At 35.1% G+C, this 16,251-nt stretch overlaps 1 protein-coding gene across 8 annotated transcripts in view; it reads left to right on the top strand.

Annotated features, from left to right (window-relative positions):
- The window catches only part of IDE (insulin degrading enzyme), a 70,043-nt gene extending 54,114 nt beyond the window's left edge, over positions 1-15,929 (top strand). For all 8 annotated transcript variants that reach the window (XM_080620305.1, XM_080620298.1, XM_080620304.1 and 5 more), the window contains 8 exons: positions 1,463-1,554; positions 3,824-3,935; positions 5,015-5,182; positions 7,592-7,864; positions 9,869-9,930; positions 11,714-11,786; positions 13,699-13,766; positions 14,819-15,929. In XM_080620305.1, the coding sequence (XP_080476431.1) occupies positions 1,463-1,554; positions 3,824-3,935; positions 5,015-5,182; positions 7,592-7,864; positions 9,869-9,930; positions 11,714-11,786; positions 13,699-13,766; positions 14,819-14,914 (944 nt within the window). In that variant the 3' untranslated portion in view covers positions 14,915-15,929. The remainder of the gene's footprint in view (positions 1-1,462; positions 1,555-3,823; positions 3,936-5,014; positions 5,183-7,591; positions 7,865-9,868; positions 9,931-11,713; positions 11,787-13,698; positions 13,767-14,818) is intronic.
- The last annotated feature ends 322 nt before the right edge of the window (positions 15,930-16,251 follow it).

Raw genomic sequence — 16,251 nt, 5'->3', positions numbered from 1 at the left:
TGAAAACTGCTTCATTAAGACAGACTCTATAGATGCCCTGACCCAGCTGCACAAGGGTGTGAGTTTTTTCTACGGGATTGCTCCAGAATAGAATTATAAATGCTTAGTTGTGTAGCTTCTTGAATTATTGCTGGTATCTCTGAGATTAGTAGTGGTCCAATGCTGCCTGTGAAGTCAGTGACAAAATTAACACTAATGTTCATGTCAGTGGGTTCAGCTTTATGTAGGTCATTGCTTTTTGAATGACTACTGATTTTCTGTTCTATGTGTAAGTTGTATTTATAAGGTTAATACTACTGTATTCAGTATAAGAATGGCTGAAAATTGAATGCTCTCAAGGAATGCTGTCTACTTAGCACTGCTGGAAATCTGCTTGAAATTCAGGGAGTTTATGCATGATTTTTATTTTTTTGTTTTCCTCTCTCACACTCAATGTGACCATAATCTTTTGTATTATTAAAAAGCAATTCTAGAGGTAAAAATTAAATTAGGATTATACAACAATAAAAAGTTGATTTGGAATCAGAGAAAAATGTAGAAATTAACTTTTTTTACTCTTGGTCAGTTACCCCTTATGAGAGAGGGAAAGACTGATAAGCATGGTATCGGTTTTTCTAATACAGCTGACAAATCTTTTAGATACGTATGTCCCCCACTGAATAACTGTGAGAGACCTCAAAATCTTAATTGCATTTGTCTTTTCAAAACTTCTGTGAAATACATGAGTATTTTTAGGTTTTATTTTAGTTGAGAAAGTGCCAAAATGAGAAATTACTAGATTTGGTGATATAGTGTGGGTATTCTTGTAGTGTCAGGGAATTAAGAATGGAGATGTTCACTTTGGGATGAACACCCCACCCATTCAGCCGTTCTTTCTCTCTTACTCTGTTGATTCAATATACTAAACTATATACTTTACATTATATATGAAAACTGCTTTGCTAAAACAAGCTAGCATAGAATATGTGTATTCTGGGATATATTGCAAAAACATTTTTCTTGTGTATTGTTTGTTGCGAAGATACTATCAAAACACCATATTTGAGTTGAGGTTCTTTTTTCAGTCTGGATGGTTAAATGCACAGTGTGTTTCTTGAGCATTATAAACTACATGCTGCTTGTTTAGTTAGTAGCTACGGCTTTATCTTGGAACACCATCTGAATTATAGCAGCTATTTTCTCTGGAGAATGAATGTTTGTTCAGCATGATTGGAAAGGAGGCTTTTTTCTTCTTTTTAGAATCTGGGTCAGACTGTATGTGAATTCTGTGAAATAAACTATATGATGAGTACTGCTGTTTAGACCTGGGAACTTGCCAATGTTGTATTTTTAAGGAGAGATTCACTTTTTCATGATTATGAGTTTCTCCTCCTGTGCATTGCACAGTACCTAATGATGAATTAGGTGGTACTTAATGTAAAAATATATGTAAATGATTTAACTGTCTAAATATCTATTCTAGATGTCACTCTTCCCCGCCTCAAGGCCTTTATAGCTCAACTGTTGTCACGGTTACACATTGAAGCACTTCTCCATGGCAATATAACAAAACAGGTTGGTGTGATACCTTCTTTAATAAAACAATTTTTATTTAAAAGCAGCCTGAAAAATGGAGGACTAGTTTGATCTTTTCAGATCTTAGAGCAGTTTTTCCAAAGGTGATTTCATAATTTGACTTTGTACATTTTTATCTTTATAGGAGTATCACGGTGTCACTTTTTCCACTTCAGATTTATTAGGCTAAGTGATGCCCTTGTATTTCTCTTGGAAATTTAATAAAAAGCAACTTACGATCTAAATATTTTAAAGTCTGTGTTGCATATCATTACTGTGATGTGATCAAGCTACTCAAGGAATGATATGCTGCAGATCCTGCTTTTGCATTTAAAAGTTTCAGACTAACTAGCAATGATTTAAGAATTCAAGATCCTTCCAAATGAAGCACTTTGCAGAAAGCTAAAGAGCAATGGCGGGCCATAAAAAATAAGTGCCAGTTCTGTCTTTTGGGGAATAAAAATCAGAAAGCATTTGTTCTATGTTCCATTAAAACATTAACAGTTTGTATTTGCATAGGAAATATAACCAAATAATTGAATATTTGAGGCAATACAAAATGTAATACTTTTCTTGTACCTGTTTTCATTCTGGTTTGTTTTTTTTTTTTTTTTTGTAGGGCTGGTATAGCAGTATTTCTGTGTTATACCAGCTCTGTGGTACTTCACTAGCGGATGTTCTACACACTGGTAGTGACTGGTTAATGTATAGAGAAAAAAGTTAACTAGTAAGAAGGGGAAAAATAAAAAGATGAAGGAGCCAATAGCACTGGAAGCATATTTTTCTTGCTAATCTTTCTAATAATTTTTTAGTCTATTTTTCATGTGAAGAAATGAGAAAAATATGCTAATTTCTTACCTTCCATATTTCTTACACATCTGTGTCTGGAAGTCATTTCCTTCTGAAATGAAACTGAATGATCAGAGTTTATAGATTTCCATGCTGATGCAGTCATAGCACTGAAATGCATTCTTTAGTTTGGCATTATGGGTGACTATTGAAGAGTCCTACAGCCACAGAATTGGGAAGGTTGTACTGTTTTGCCCAAAGGAATATAATGTTTAGAGATGATTTGCAAACCTCCCTGAATAGATGCAGGTAGAAAAGCTTCTGTCGTCAACACTGACAAGTCTTGGAAATTTTAACCTGGATCTAAATTTTTTCCAACTAAAATTAAGTAAAAGTTTACATAATCTTATGACACCTTTCAATACTGAAAAAATTTTTAGTGCGTCTGTAATTTTTGAAAAATTAGACCTATCTAGCTGCTTAAAATTCCAATTTCTTCTGGAATTAGTTTCATTTTGATATTTGCTTTTTTACTGTTTGTTTTATTTGTTTGCTGCAAGTGGATGAATAATAAACTAATTCTGTTCAGAACATCTGTCTGAACAGTCTTGTAAATACTTCGTTTTAATATAGTGACTTGATTGGAAGATCATGTAGTGGTATTTTTCTCTATCCCTTCAAACTGGCTTTTGTTAGACATCAGTCTTTTTGTCTTTTTGGTGGGGGTGTTAGAAGGGCTGTGTGTTTATTAAGTTTTCAGCACTTTCCATGTTTTTTATAAGATCACTTGTGAGTTTGTGGCAGCGCAGACTTAAGAGATTTTGGCTTTCAGCCAAAACTGCTTTGTAGCAAGTTACTGTAATTTCCAGTATGCAGGCTACAAGAATACATAACCCTTAACAGGTAAAGCTTTTAAACTTAAGTCCCTGAATGAAATGAATGATTTAATTTTTTTTCACTTTTTATGATTTTTAAATTATTATTGTTTTAATCCGTCAAATAAAAGAAAGTATCTGGGCAACGAGTCCTAGTACTACCAGCACGTCAATGAAATGCGTGTTTGAAATTAACCATTAATTTGTTTTCTTAAAATTCCACCTGCTGAGATGTATCGTGGGTATCTTGTTTTCAGACTTTGAAAGACGAGTTCATCAAAGTGGTAAAGAGAAAGGAAAAAATAAAAGACCATTGAACTTTTAATTTCAGAAGTGTTGGGAAGGAGCAGTAGTAGTTGAACGTGTTGAACGTATAGACAAGATAAACGTAGAAAATGCCCACAAAACCCTTGCTCCTGAAGCCTTCACTTCCTCCTGTCCGCTTAACTTCTGCTGGTTTTTTACTAAATTACAATATCCCTACTTTTATGCCTGATTTTTCTCTTTTCTCTCATGTTACCATCAATAATTGAAAAGTCTTATTTTGCTGTTAGGTACAGAATGACCAATTACTGTTAAAAATCCTCTTATGTTTCCTCTTCCAGGCTGCATTAGGAATTATGCAGATGGTTGAGGACACTCTGATTGAGCACGCTCATACAAAGCCACTCCTTCCCAGTCAACTAGTGAGATACAGAGAAGTGCAACTTCCTGACAGTAAGTTAAATGATTGATTTCAGTTTTTTAACATACATTACATTGAGATTCTCTGTTTGCTAATGGCATTTTAAAACTACTTTGTTGCTAGGAGTTTCTTTCAAAATCAGACTACAAATTATTTTAATCTTTAAATTTAAAATAAAATTAGGGTGTGGTTTTGTTAATAAAATTATACACTAATATCATCTTTCTGGTATACTTGAAAATGAATTTGGTTTCATTTTTAATCTGTGAATGTAAATTGGACTTCTTGGGGATTGGAAGTGGATGATCTTTATGGTCCCTTCCAACCTAAACCATTTTATGATCGAGTCCTAATTCACTCAGTATGATTTGTGGAAATAAAAGCCCTGTCCCACTCTTTACAACACTTAGGATACACATTTGAATAAGCACTGTTCTTGAGCACTTTTGAGTATTGATCATTCAGTGACAGATTGTCCTAAATGACTCTTGTTTTTTGGGAAAACTAAAAGCTGTTACACAGGTAACTTCTTTTTTCTCAATACAAATTCTTTTGGTGTCATGGTGTTTGTATCTGATTTTACTTCTATTATGCAAAAAAAAAAAAAAAATATTATATGTAAGAAAGGAGGTTCAAGGAATTGCTGAGGGTTGTACAGGAGTGACAATAGATGTAACTAGACAGTCAAGGCAAGTCACCATAGCTGATAATCAGCCTGTGGAAACTACCATATACCAAAGAAGCTATTGGTATTAAATGCTGGATTATTTTTAATGTTCATAAATGTTTCTGACAAATTGTCTTTAGAAGCTATTTACACAATAGAGGCAATGCAGAATTCCATTCCATTTCCAAAAATAATTGCTTGAGGAGAAGCAGCCAGTTTCAATTTACTTGCTGATATGCTCAAGCTGTGACATTTCGAAGTGTTAAAATAATCTTTTCTTTACTTGTTTCATGAAAAGTATACTGTTAGTGGAAATTCTGCTTTAAGAGTCCTAAACCATTCGTTATAATTCCATTCCACAAGTGATAGACCATTATCATTTTAATTGTGGATAATAAGAATGTACATTTTTATGAACATCGATGTTTTAACTTTGTCTTTTAGGAGGTTGGTTTGTATATCAACAGAGAAATGAAGTTCATAATAATTGTGGCATTGAAATATATTACCAGACAGACATGCAAAGCACTTCTGAGAATATGTTTCTGGAGCTCTTTTGTCAAATTATCTCAGAACCATGCTTCAATACTCTGCGCACCAAGGAACAATTAGGTAAGTGTCGCCGTAGTGATAATGTGTCTGTATACACACATGTACGCATACACACACATTTACATGAGACATGATGAGGTGTTCTTTCTCTGCTTAGTGAATGCCATTTAAAGGGCATTTGGTAAATGTAAATCATTTTAACTGCTGATGACTCAAAGGAATGTTTACCGTACATGGACTCTAAATTGAGAAGCAGCAAGCATAATTTTTAAGATAAGTCTGAAATATCTGAAACCAACTCTGGCTTAAGATACAGTTTGATCACTGTATGGAAAATTTCATATCGAGAATTTTTACAAAAAGGAGATTAGATCAGTTTCCTAAATTTTAGATCATTTTGAAGAATCAGCAGTAGTATGTTCTTTCTTGCTTGTGATCCTACTTCCAGGTGCACTTGATTGAATCATAAGCCCTATTTTAAGAATACTGCTCTAAGGGTAAGCTGTCATGTTGGTAAATATCTAAACACATTTCAAACGTTTTAAGAATACAGCTGTTCACCAGTAAGTACCGTTATTTGTTACCTGAACCAGTAAGACTGAGAACTGGTAAGGTTATTCCAAACAGGATAACAAGGATAGACAGAGACTTTGCATAACTGAAGTACTGATGAGGAGGAGTAGCTTTTCCCAAAGGTGAAAGACAGGCAAATGTCTCAGTGTGATGACTATGACCTACCAGGGATATCAGGCAACATCAGATGTTTTGTGAGCAACTAGCAGAATCAGCCATATCATAGGGCTTTTAACTAGATAACTGTTGAAAATAGGACAGGACCCAGGTTATTTAGCAGGTTTTCGGAATATGGTTGTGGCAGGTTTTGTATAGATTGGAGGTAACAATTAAAGAGGAGGGGGGGAACCCAGTGAAGAAGAACTATGTGAGCATATCCAGCATGCCTAGCTGCCAAATGGTAGAGTTCACAAGACTTAGGAAGTAAGACAATAGAAATACCAGCAAAATTCAGTAAACTTGATGGAACTGTTAATAAGATTCCTGGAAAGGTAAGGGGGAAAAGAAGTTCAGGAGTTAGCAGTTTGCTAAACAGTAAAAGTATTACCAAGAGTTCATTCAACAAATGATTTACCAGGACCGGAAAGAGGAAAAGTAGTTAGTTGTGGAAAAAAGAAGTCAAAGTGGTTTTGGATGGCTTTGTTTAGTTTCACTTAAAATGTCAACTGTAACCAGGTGATTTCCAAAATAAATACCAGTGATCAAAGTCCAACCCTTACCTTTGAACTGGAAAATAGCAGATTAAAGGTTGTTCGTGCAAACTGGAAGCTTTTAAAAAGTTCAGGCATGATGAACTATACATTACATTAAAAAAAATATTATGAAATCTTGGAATTAGAAGTCTTATAAGTAAGAATTTGTGCATGATAGGTGAAGTACTGGAAAAATAAACATAGGTAAATGTGACGTTTCCTTAAAAAAGGAAAAAGGGGAGCAGAGAAACTACAGATCAGTCAGCTTAATTTTAATCCTGTAAAACACAGGTTTTATCAAACCAGTTCTGAATTCACAGAAGGTAACTCAGAAACTATTACTGGACAAACTCAGGTCAAACTACACCTTTGTTACGCAAATAGAGTTTGGCTGTACGGATGGAAGTGGTGATGTCATATGTCTCCTCTTGCTTGTAGGAAAGGTGCATAATATTCTCAAAGAAGCTAAATAGCATCTAGGTAGAAGTGCTACACAAGACTGGAAAGTCATGACTGGAATAAATAAGAATAGTTTGTGGTGTTCTACAGAGCTCTATTGTGATCCAGTGTTATTTAGTATTTTCATCAAAACTCTGGATTATAGAAGAGTGAATATGCTTACTAAATCTTCAGATAATATGAAGCTGGGAGAGGCTGCAAGTGTGTGGGAAGGTAGAATTAGAATTCAAAATAAGTTTGACATTTTAGAAACACGAATAAAATGCAGTTTGGTAGGAACAGTTTGGCAGAAATAATCAATGGCACAGATACAAGCTAGGAAGCAACTGGCTAGGTAACACTTGTGTAGAAAACAATCTACAGGTTACAATGGATCAGAAGTAGAACATAAATTATCAGTGTCATGCTGCTGTGTATACCACTGGGATACACTTCGCATTTATAATGGGAACTTCCAAGATGCACGCACAATAATATTGTTCATGTAAGGACTTTGAAATACTGTATCCACTTTTGGTGTGAGCATCCAAGAATGATTAGAAATCTATAAAACAACGGTGGCCTATTTTGGAAACATGTATTATTTCATTTGTAATACAGAATTAAATTTAGCCATGTTTGGCAACAAACAAACATGCCATGTTTGACAAGAATGCAGTTTTATGTTAAGTTTAATTCTGTATTATAAATGAAATAACTTTAATTTTAAATAATTTTAATTTCTGACTGTTCTTGTTTTGCCAAGGTTACATTGTGTTCAGTGGTCCACGTCGGGCAAATGGCATACAAGGACTGCGATTTATTATACAGTCTGAAAAGCCACCACACTATTTAGAAAGCAGAGTTGAAGCATTCTTAAAGACTATGGAGAAATGCATAGAGGATATGACAGAAGAGGCCTTCCAAAAACACATACAAGCTTTAGCAATTCGTCGTCTAGACAAACCAAAGAAGCTGTCTGCAGAATGTGCTAAATACTGGGGTGAAATCATTTCCCAGCAGTATAACTTTGACAGAGGTAAGAGAAATCACAGTTCCTTTAAAACTGAATGCTGTTGTTTGGCTGCACTTGTAATTGCTCAGTGTCAAATTCATTTGGGAACAACCTAAACTTTAACATAGCGTGTGCATAATTTAATATATTTTTTGTGATTGTGTCCTGTAAGTTGTATTTTTTCCTTCTGCCTTGAGAAAACAACTCATTTGTGGAGCCTGCGCACTCACTGTTGCAGGAGCTGGTAGTAATATGAGGATAAATGTGTTCCGTGATGTTCCCCATATGATGGGGATTGGTGAATGATGTATTGACCTTCTGTTCTTTCCCTTAAGGCTCGGTGAGACATAGTATGTCAAAGACTGGAAGTGGTTTGAATTCAAATATTAATGTCACATAAGCTCAAGTTTCTTTCTGTGATATTCAGACATCTGTATTACATATGTGCCTAATGCTTGACTGAGATGCATTCAAATGCAGTTCGACATTCCTGATGGTGCACACATTCATATGAACCAGATTCGTTTTCCCATTGCACAGTTCTTTTGGGGGAGCAATGGCAAAGGCAGTAGTAGGTATCTCAACTAACATGTGACCTGTCTCAGCTTAGAGTAGTCCTGAAGAAACACTTCTCATTTTTTCTTCATCCACAATACTGTGAAGATACAAACTTGCAGAAGATCAAATAAGATCCAACTTCAAGTGTTATTATTGAAAATGGGCTGACAGTTATTTACATAAAACTCAGTCTGTGTCCTGTGACTTCTCTTCTGCTTTACATGCACAATATTGGCTTTCCACAGTAATAATAACAAATACAGTCTTTTTGGTCGCTAATGACTATCTGAACTGTTTCAATAATGAAGAGTTTTGGGTTGTCATCTAGCTTGGTCTCGAGAGAATGAGAGCTATTGACAAGGTTTCATGCCTGAGTATATGGAGTGGCAAGGAAACTTATTCCTTCAAGTACTTCTTTTGTGTTTGATGAAACAGGTTAATTTTTCTCTGCCTTCAGTGTTCGTTTTTACCATACTTGGATCTATACTGTCTCTCTGGAATTTCTTATTGCCAGCGGTAGCCATATCTTCAACATCTAAATCCTGTTCAACTCATTATTTCCATTGACATTTATATCTTTAATTCCCCTCTGCCCACTGGTAATCTTACTTCATTAATGATTCTAATAGGACTAGAATTGTCAAAACCAGAAATTCATATTCTAGCCTTAAGAAGTGACAGGGTTTTTTCAGGTTTTTACATTTTTATCATTATAATACTTTTACTTCACTTAAAAATTTTCTCCCAAATGTCTTGTAATTTTCCAGACTCTGTGTCAGACTTCATATCTTCACATAAATTACTTACAGCCTGCCTCACAGACTTCTTAGCTGCGTGTTTGTTCTTTTGCACACATTTCTTTCTTATTCTTCCTGCTAACCCTAAGAAAAGCAAGCATGCCTACAACAAAAAATGTTCCTGCTTATGCAGAAATGGTATTACCTTATGATTTAATTTATATGAAGCAGTGTAGCTACTGAGACACATTGTCCCCAGATATCTTAAAGGTAATTATTCCCTAACAGGTATGATGTAGGCACTGTTCCTTATATTTATTTATAAGTACATCCTGCCAAAGTACATCCTACCATCCTGTTTCCTAACTGTGAATAAAAGCCATCCTTAATCAGTCTGCATTAGAAATGTGTAACATTGATTTGAAGATAATATACAGAAGTAGGCATATCTTTTTCAGCTACTGAATAACATAAAGTGCAATCAGTATTCTTCAAACATGCATTTTTTTAGTAAGTCCAATCAAATGGACTTACTGAAGTATAATTTTTCTGTCAAGCTTCCAATGACACTTTTAGTGATGCAAGTATTAGCTTGAAAGTTAACAATGAAAAGCATATCATTTGCAGTCAATTATAGCATCTGAATTTGAAAGAAATGTACTTTGAATAAGTAGTGTGCTAATAATGAGCTATGATTTGCAGACTTGTTCTAATTTTTACTATTGTTGTGCAGATAACATTGAAGTGGCTTATCTAAAGACTCTGACCAAGGATGATATTATACAGTTCTACAAGGTAAGTCAGTCATGTAGTTGAAGTGTTACTTGGAAGGAGATGTAGCTAAAACTGGATGTGATCTGTGTGAACTATGAAAGCATATACTTATGCCTGTTTTAGGTAGATGATATGATTGATGCAGATACCTTAATAATTATTCTGTTTCCTGAACTTTACTTAGTTTAATGGCAACTAGCACACTGTAAAAATTGCAGGAAAGGATTGGGTTTTCTTGTGTGGGTTTTTTGGTTGGTGGGTTGTTTTTTTCCTTTCTTACCAGCTCTTACTCTCCTCTTGTCTCATTTATCCATCCTTTATGAATAAAAGAATGTGCTGCTCTATGACCAAATTTGGCCAAAATTGCAAGTTTGTTCATTTTTTTTTCTTTAACTAATAAATTATAATAAATGATTCAGCTTATTTTGTGTGTATGAATTGTGAATGAAATGGATATTTTTAAAGCTTCATTCACTGTAAATCAATGATTTTTTCCTTCTCTCATAGTTAGGCAGAACAAAGGAACAGTATAATGATGCAATAATTATACATTGCAGATCAGCATGAAGTTGCTAGATAGATATCTAATATAAGCAATTGAAATAGTAAGGGGTCCTCTCCCTTCCCCCCAATAAACTTGGCGTCATTCCTTCTGGTTTGTAACAAATTTCACAGGCAATGACAATTCGCTATACTGCAAAGTGTATGTAGTGTTGTATTACTTAAGGAGCAGATAATTGCTATGAGAATACTTTGAAAAGTAATGAAGATGTGTCTTAGGGACTTAGTATTGGATGGAAAAAGTTCTGCCCATGAAGAACCATGGGTATGTGTGTATCTGTGTTCTTTATTTCTCTTTGGGTGTGACTAATATCTTTCAAAGCGGTTTCTGTTTTATATTTGTCCTTATTCTTTTTACTTGCTTCATCTAAGGTCATTTTGCGTTACCGTCTATTTTTATGAGATTGAATGCTTAAAAGTGGTTATTATTTACATTGCAAAGTGAACACTAACATTTTTGGTTTTTTCAATGGTATGGGTGAGGATATGCAGCAAGTACAAATGTAGTAAATGGAATTTCAGTAGCTGTTATTTAATAAATGATAACTTCATCAAGTATCCACATTCTGTTTATGTAGGAATCTGTACTATTTTGCTCAATACATGATCATCTGGTATTCCAAAGGAGAAGCAATTGGTTAGATGAGTGAGCTAGCCCAGCTGAGTTTAATAATTGTGTTCAGGGTGATGTGCTTCCAGAAGGCTGCTAGGGATTGAAAATTCTGCAGAGGTTTTGCTTCCTGATACTGTGATAGTTAATGGCTGAGTTGCTATTACTCCAAATTTTTCTAAGCCTGAAACAGTGCATTAATTTCTTAACTTGACTGTGAAATAATTCAAAATACTGTATGGATGACCTCTAATAATACTTGAAGGGCTTTAAGCTGACAGAGGGGAGATTTAGATTAGGTATTAGGAAAAAATTCTTTGCTATGAGGGTGGTGCAACAGGTTGCCCAGAGAAGCTGTGGCTGCTCCGTCCTTGGAAGTGTTCAAGGCTGGGCTGGACAGGACTTTGAGCAACCTGGTCTAGTGGAAGGTGTCCTTGCCTGTGGCAGGGGGGCTGGAACTACAGGTTCTTCAAGGTTTCTTCCAACCTAAAGCATTCAATGATTCTGTGATATGCCAAAATTCATCCTTCATTATAAAGCTTAAACTAAAATGTAAATGCTTTCATTCTTTTACTGTTTTATAATGTGGGTGACACTTCCCACACCTGAAGGACTCGATGTTTTATACTGTAGGTGCTGTTGGCAATAGATGCTCCCAGAAGACACAAGGTATCAGTACATGTCCTTGCAAGGGAAATGGATTCCTGTAAGTATGGTGCTGAATATAGTACTTAATCAATTCCTGCTCGAGCAAGTCATAATTAAAGATAACCATGTTATATGATATAAGTGCAGTATAGGAAAAACTCAGCTTTGGAGACTGTATACCTTTCAGAGGAGAAACTACTACTTTGACAGGTTTTCTTTACATGCGTGCTTCAAAACAAGTTCTTCTGGTCACAAAATTCATCGTGAAGTACACATGTCCATTCTGAAGTATATTGATATTAAAACACTGTATCTTAAAGTAGCACTCATGTTTTCAATGGGATATTTTAAAACAAACATAAAACTTTGTAAGAGCCCTACAGGGAAAATGAAATTAAGATTTGCAGCTATCAGTACAATGTGGTGGCTGGTTTTTTTCCCCTGACAAGCATTGAATGTCCACAATTTTATTCAAGCACACTCAAAGGGGAAAAAACAAAACAATCACCAGACAAACAAAAAGCCCCAACCCTCTGGGAATGTCAAACGTACTTAAACTTGAGAAAGTCTAAGTTCATTTAGGTTTTATTTTCAAATTGTTATTAGCTCTGCATTGTGAACTGTGTTGTTACATTTTTAGAATACAAGAAGGAAAAGGTCAAAAGTGTTTCTGGTTAATATAACTAAACTGAGATTAAAAACTTCTGTGTTGTTTTGTGTGGGTTTTTCACCAGTTTATACTGGACTTAAATTCCAGCATATAACTGGTTGCAAAATCAAGAACATTAAAGGCTTTCTATAGAACAGAAAGAAGCAGATAGCTGTATGCCTGTCATGAAATTCCTTCCAGTCTCAGAATGATTCATTTTTATGGTACTGTGGAAATTGTAACTGCAGCTGAGTAAAGAAGACTTGCTTGAAAGAATCTTTTCAGTTTTCATGACTAATCATTACTAAATAGAAACAGCTCTAATACTTTTTATCAAGAGAAAACTTTTTCAAGTGCGGTAACTACATGCCAGAGTGGTTTATTATTTGCTTGATGTGGTATCATCCTAAGAAAAGGGTGAGCATGGGAGACAACCTCACAAGTGGTTACTCTTACAGAGATCATAGCAAGGTATTCTCTCTGCATACACTCCAGTCCTAAATAATTTGATCTAGCATGTGGCCTGTCTTCTGCCATGAAGGAGAAATTGGGACTTGAATGCATTTCCCATGAGTCCAAATGAGCATTCTGCCAAGCGCAGGAAAACTAAAACGTTCCCAGAGGGAACTCGTCCTCCTGGAGGCACACAATTTTCTCTGATAGTGGAAAAGAATCAGAAGCAATAGACATTTTAGAGGGATTTTTGGAGGGTGAAGCACTTGAACTCCTAGCGTGAAGGTTAGAGTTGAAATTTGAGTATGGAGGTAGAAGGGAGGTTTAAGGTTTTTAAGACTAGAAGTTCTTACGGACAAGAGGGTTGGATGCAGAAAGTTTTGAGGGGGACTAGAGTAGGGAATGCATAGGGACAGGCAGGTTTGCTATCCAGAATTTTGGTACATGGAGTAACCCCCATGCCTCCATAGGCATGTCCTTACTAAAAGATGAGATGTGCTGTTGTTGCACTGCTCTTGTTGTATGTGTCGCTGGCATGTACTACTGTTCCCAGAATTTGTATTGAAAAACAGTTTGAAGTATTCATTGACCAGAAGGTTAGCACTTCTTATTTCTACCTTCTGTTTATGTGTAAGTAAAATGAATAAAAGCCACTGCCTCAGCATATGTTCTCAAATCAAATAATGGATTAAGCTCTTTGTAATTCTAAAGACAAATGTTCAAAAAGTCTTATTTAGAGCTACTTCAAAATTAATAACCTCTTCTTCATATAGATACCTGTTCCTGCCTTGTAAGAGAAAACAGTTTTCTTATGTAAAAGTTACTGATTAAATTATGGTCCTGAATTAATTTTGATGATGTTAAATAGGCCCTGTTGTTGGAGAATTTCCATGCCAAAATGATGTGAACCTGGCACCAGCACCACCACTACCACAGGTAAAAAGAAACAACACACAAAAAATCCAGGCTGTATTCTTAATATGGAAATTTAGTGTAAGTTTATAGGGAGAAGCAAACTTACCGAAATTCGCGTTGTTGTGGGACTGACATTTCAACTCTCTTCCACATGCACTGTCGCTTCTTTGTTTTCTTTTTACTGAATATCTACACTGTGGAGTCAATACAGATTATAGTTGTCTGACAGTACGGATTGTATATGATCAGATTTATCAAGTGTCAAGAGAAAGATGCATAGGCATTGACAAATTTATCAACTTTGTTTAAGAAAAAACAAAACCCAGAAAAACACCCAAACAAAACCAACTATCTGATCAGTATCTTAAAGCCTAAAATATCAATGAGCGTTACCATCAATGTGTAACCTGTGGAGGATGCAATTTGACAAATTCTCTTCATACAAGTATTACATATTTCACTGCATGGTTAGATATCATAGCACAGGGCTAGACCTTAAATGAATTTTCTCGAAGAAGGATGGTAGTGTTTGTCCCAATAGATAATTAACTCTTCATAGTGCAGTAGTAGATCTGTGTTCTTATTCAGCCCTTACAGGTGAAATAATCACCATGGTGGAAACATCTGTATGAATTATATGTTGATGTGTTAGCCATTATGACTGAAATATTAAAAATTTACTTTGCTACTGCTACTAAAAATAATAGCTCATTGAATTGCTATTGTTTTTATAATCTTACCTCTGATATTGAAAGGATAGGTGGGATGCTCTTAAGTAGAATTTGTAAATGAAAAGACAAGCTCTGCATTTACTGAAGTTTCTGCCATTATTAGTAATGTAATTACTGCATTATAGCTACTGTTTCAAATTATGTAGAGAAAACATGAAACCATTTATTTAATGAAAAATAACATTGTATTTTGGGGGATCCTGTAATAAAGAAGAATATTGCAGAAAAGAGCAAGAAAGATGTGTTTATATGTAGCTGTAGCAAAAGTTAGAAGCGAGGAATTTCTCACTTTTGTGATTAAAGATGCTGAGCAGGCTTTTTTTTGCATATGCTTCTTTGCAGCCAAGTGTGATAGAAAATATGACAGAATTCAAGCGCAGTCTGCCACTCTTCCCACTGGTGAAACCACATATCAATTTCATGGCTGCAAAACTGTGAAGAACCCCAATGAAGAAATGCAAATGATGAGTACTGACATGGTTTTAGGGGACTTCATGATGAACAAAATGATTAAAGATCATTAGGAGAAATGGTTCTGTCCGTTATGAAAGTCCTGAATTCCTTCTTGGTTCATTTGACATTAGCTGTGTGTTAGGGATAGAGAGTATATAAAAATCAGTTGTGGTCATGTGTCATTTATATTACGGACAACCTGTTGAAAACCAAAATCAACTGAAACAGTAATGATAAAAAACTTGTAGATGCAGTATATTTTTAAAATAGTATACCCCTCCAAAATTTCATTTTGATAAAATAACCCTCCAGACAAAATTGCTTGAAATATCCTTGTTACTCCTGAAAACCACCATTAGTATCCCAATAATTATCTTATTGGGGACTGGAGGGGGTGAGGAAAAGTAGGTCCTTTCTGGGATGTGGGCAACAATTTTTCTTAAAAATAGAGACTGTCACATTTTTTTGAAGTGATGTGTTGAATGATACTTTTTTAATTGATCCTTAACACAACCTACATATTTTCTATTTAAGTTTTATGAAGACCAGTGGGGGGGGAAGAAGAGGAAATTTGACAACATGGTAGTAAGTGAGAACTGTCTTAATGAGAATAATTGAAGATATGGGCATGATTTTAATCTTTCTATACAAATTGGGGGACATTTTATATTAAAACTAGTAAAATGCTGGAAACACTTTAATAGTGCATCTTATTTTTGTTATCGAAAGTGTTGTCCCAGTCTCTTCATACTGTCAACATCCCATTCAGTTTTTTACTGTTACTGTGAATTGTTTCCATTTGGCATATAAAATATGTTATTTGCTGTCATTTTTTTGTTTTCAGTTGTGCATGTACTGATGGAGAACTCAGTCTATTTTGCCTCATTTGTTATGTTAGGTCTCAGTCCAGCAAAGTACTTAATAGTGCAACTAACTTTAAGCACGCGTTAGTTCTTGACTCAAGAACAAGTGAATGTCAGATACAGGCCCTGTAATGAATCAGGTACATTATAGTTCTGATACATCTGTGGGGGTCCTTCTTGTTCCTTCAGAAAGGTATCTGGGACAGTGCAGTACTGCCACAGAACAGAGTGTGGTTCAGGTTACATCACAAAATGTTTCTTCCTACTTCTTTTAAGAAGGCTGCACAGAACCTAGAAGGACGAAGAGTTGTGCTGAAATTATATATACATATGTATGTATATATATTCCATAATTTAGTAGAACGGCAAAACAATAACATGGTGTCTGATCTTCACCATGTATACTGACTTCTGCAGAGTGGTCTTTTGCTTGGTACAGCCCCAAGATAGAAGAAGGTA

Source organism: Psittacula echo (genome assembly GCF_963264785.1).
Source record: "Psittacula echo genome assembly, chromosome: 6".
Classification (NCBI taxonomy): Eukaryota; Metazoa; Chordata; class Aves; order Psittaciformes; family Psittacidae; genus Psittacula; species Psittacula echo.
This window is presented reverse-complemented; position numbering and strand designations above follow the sequence as displayed.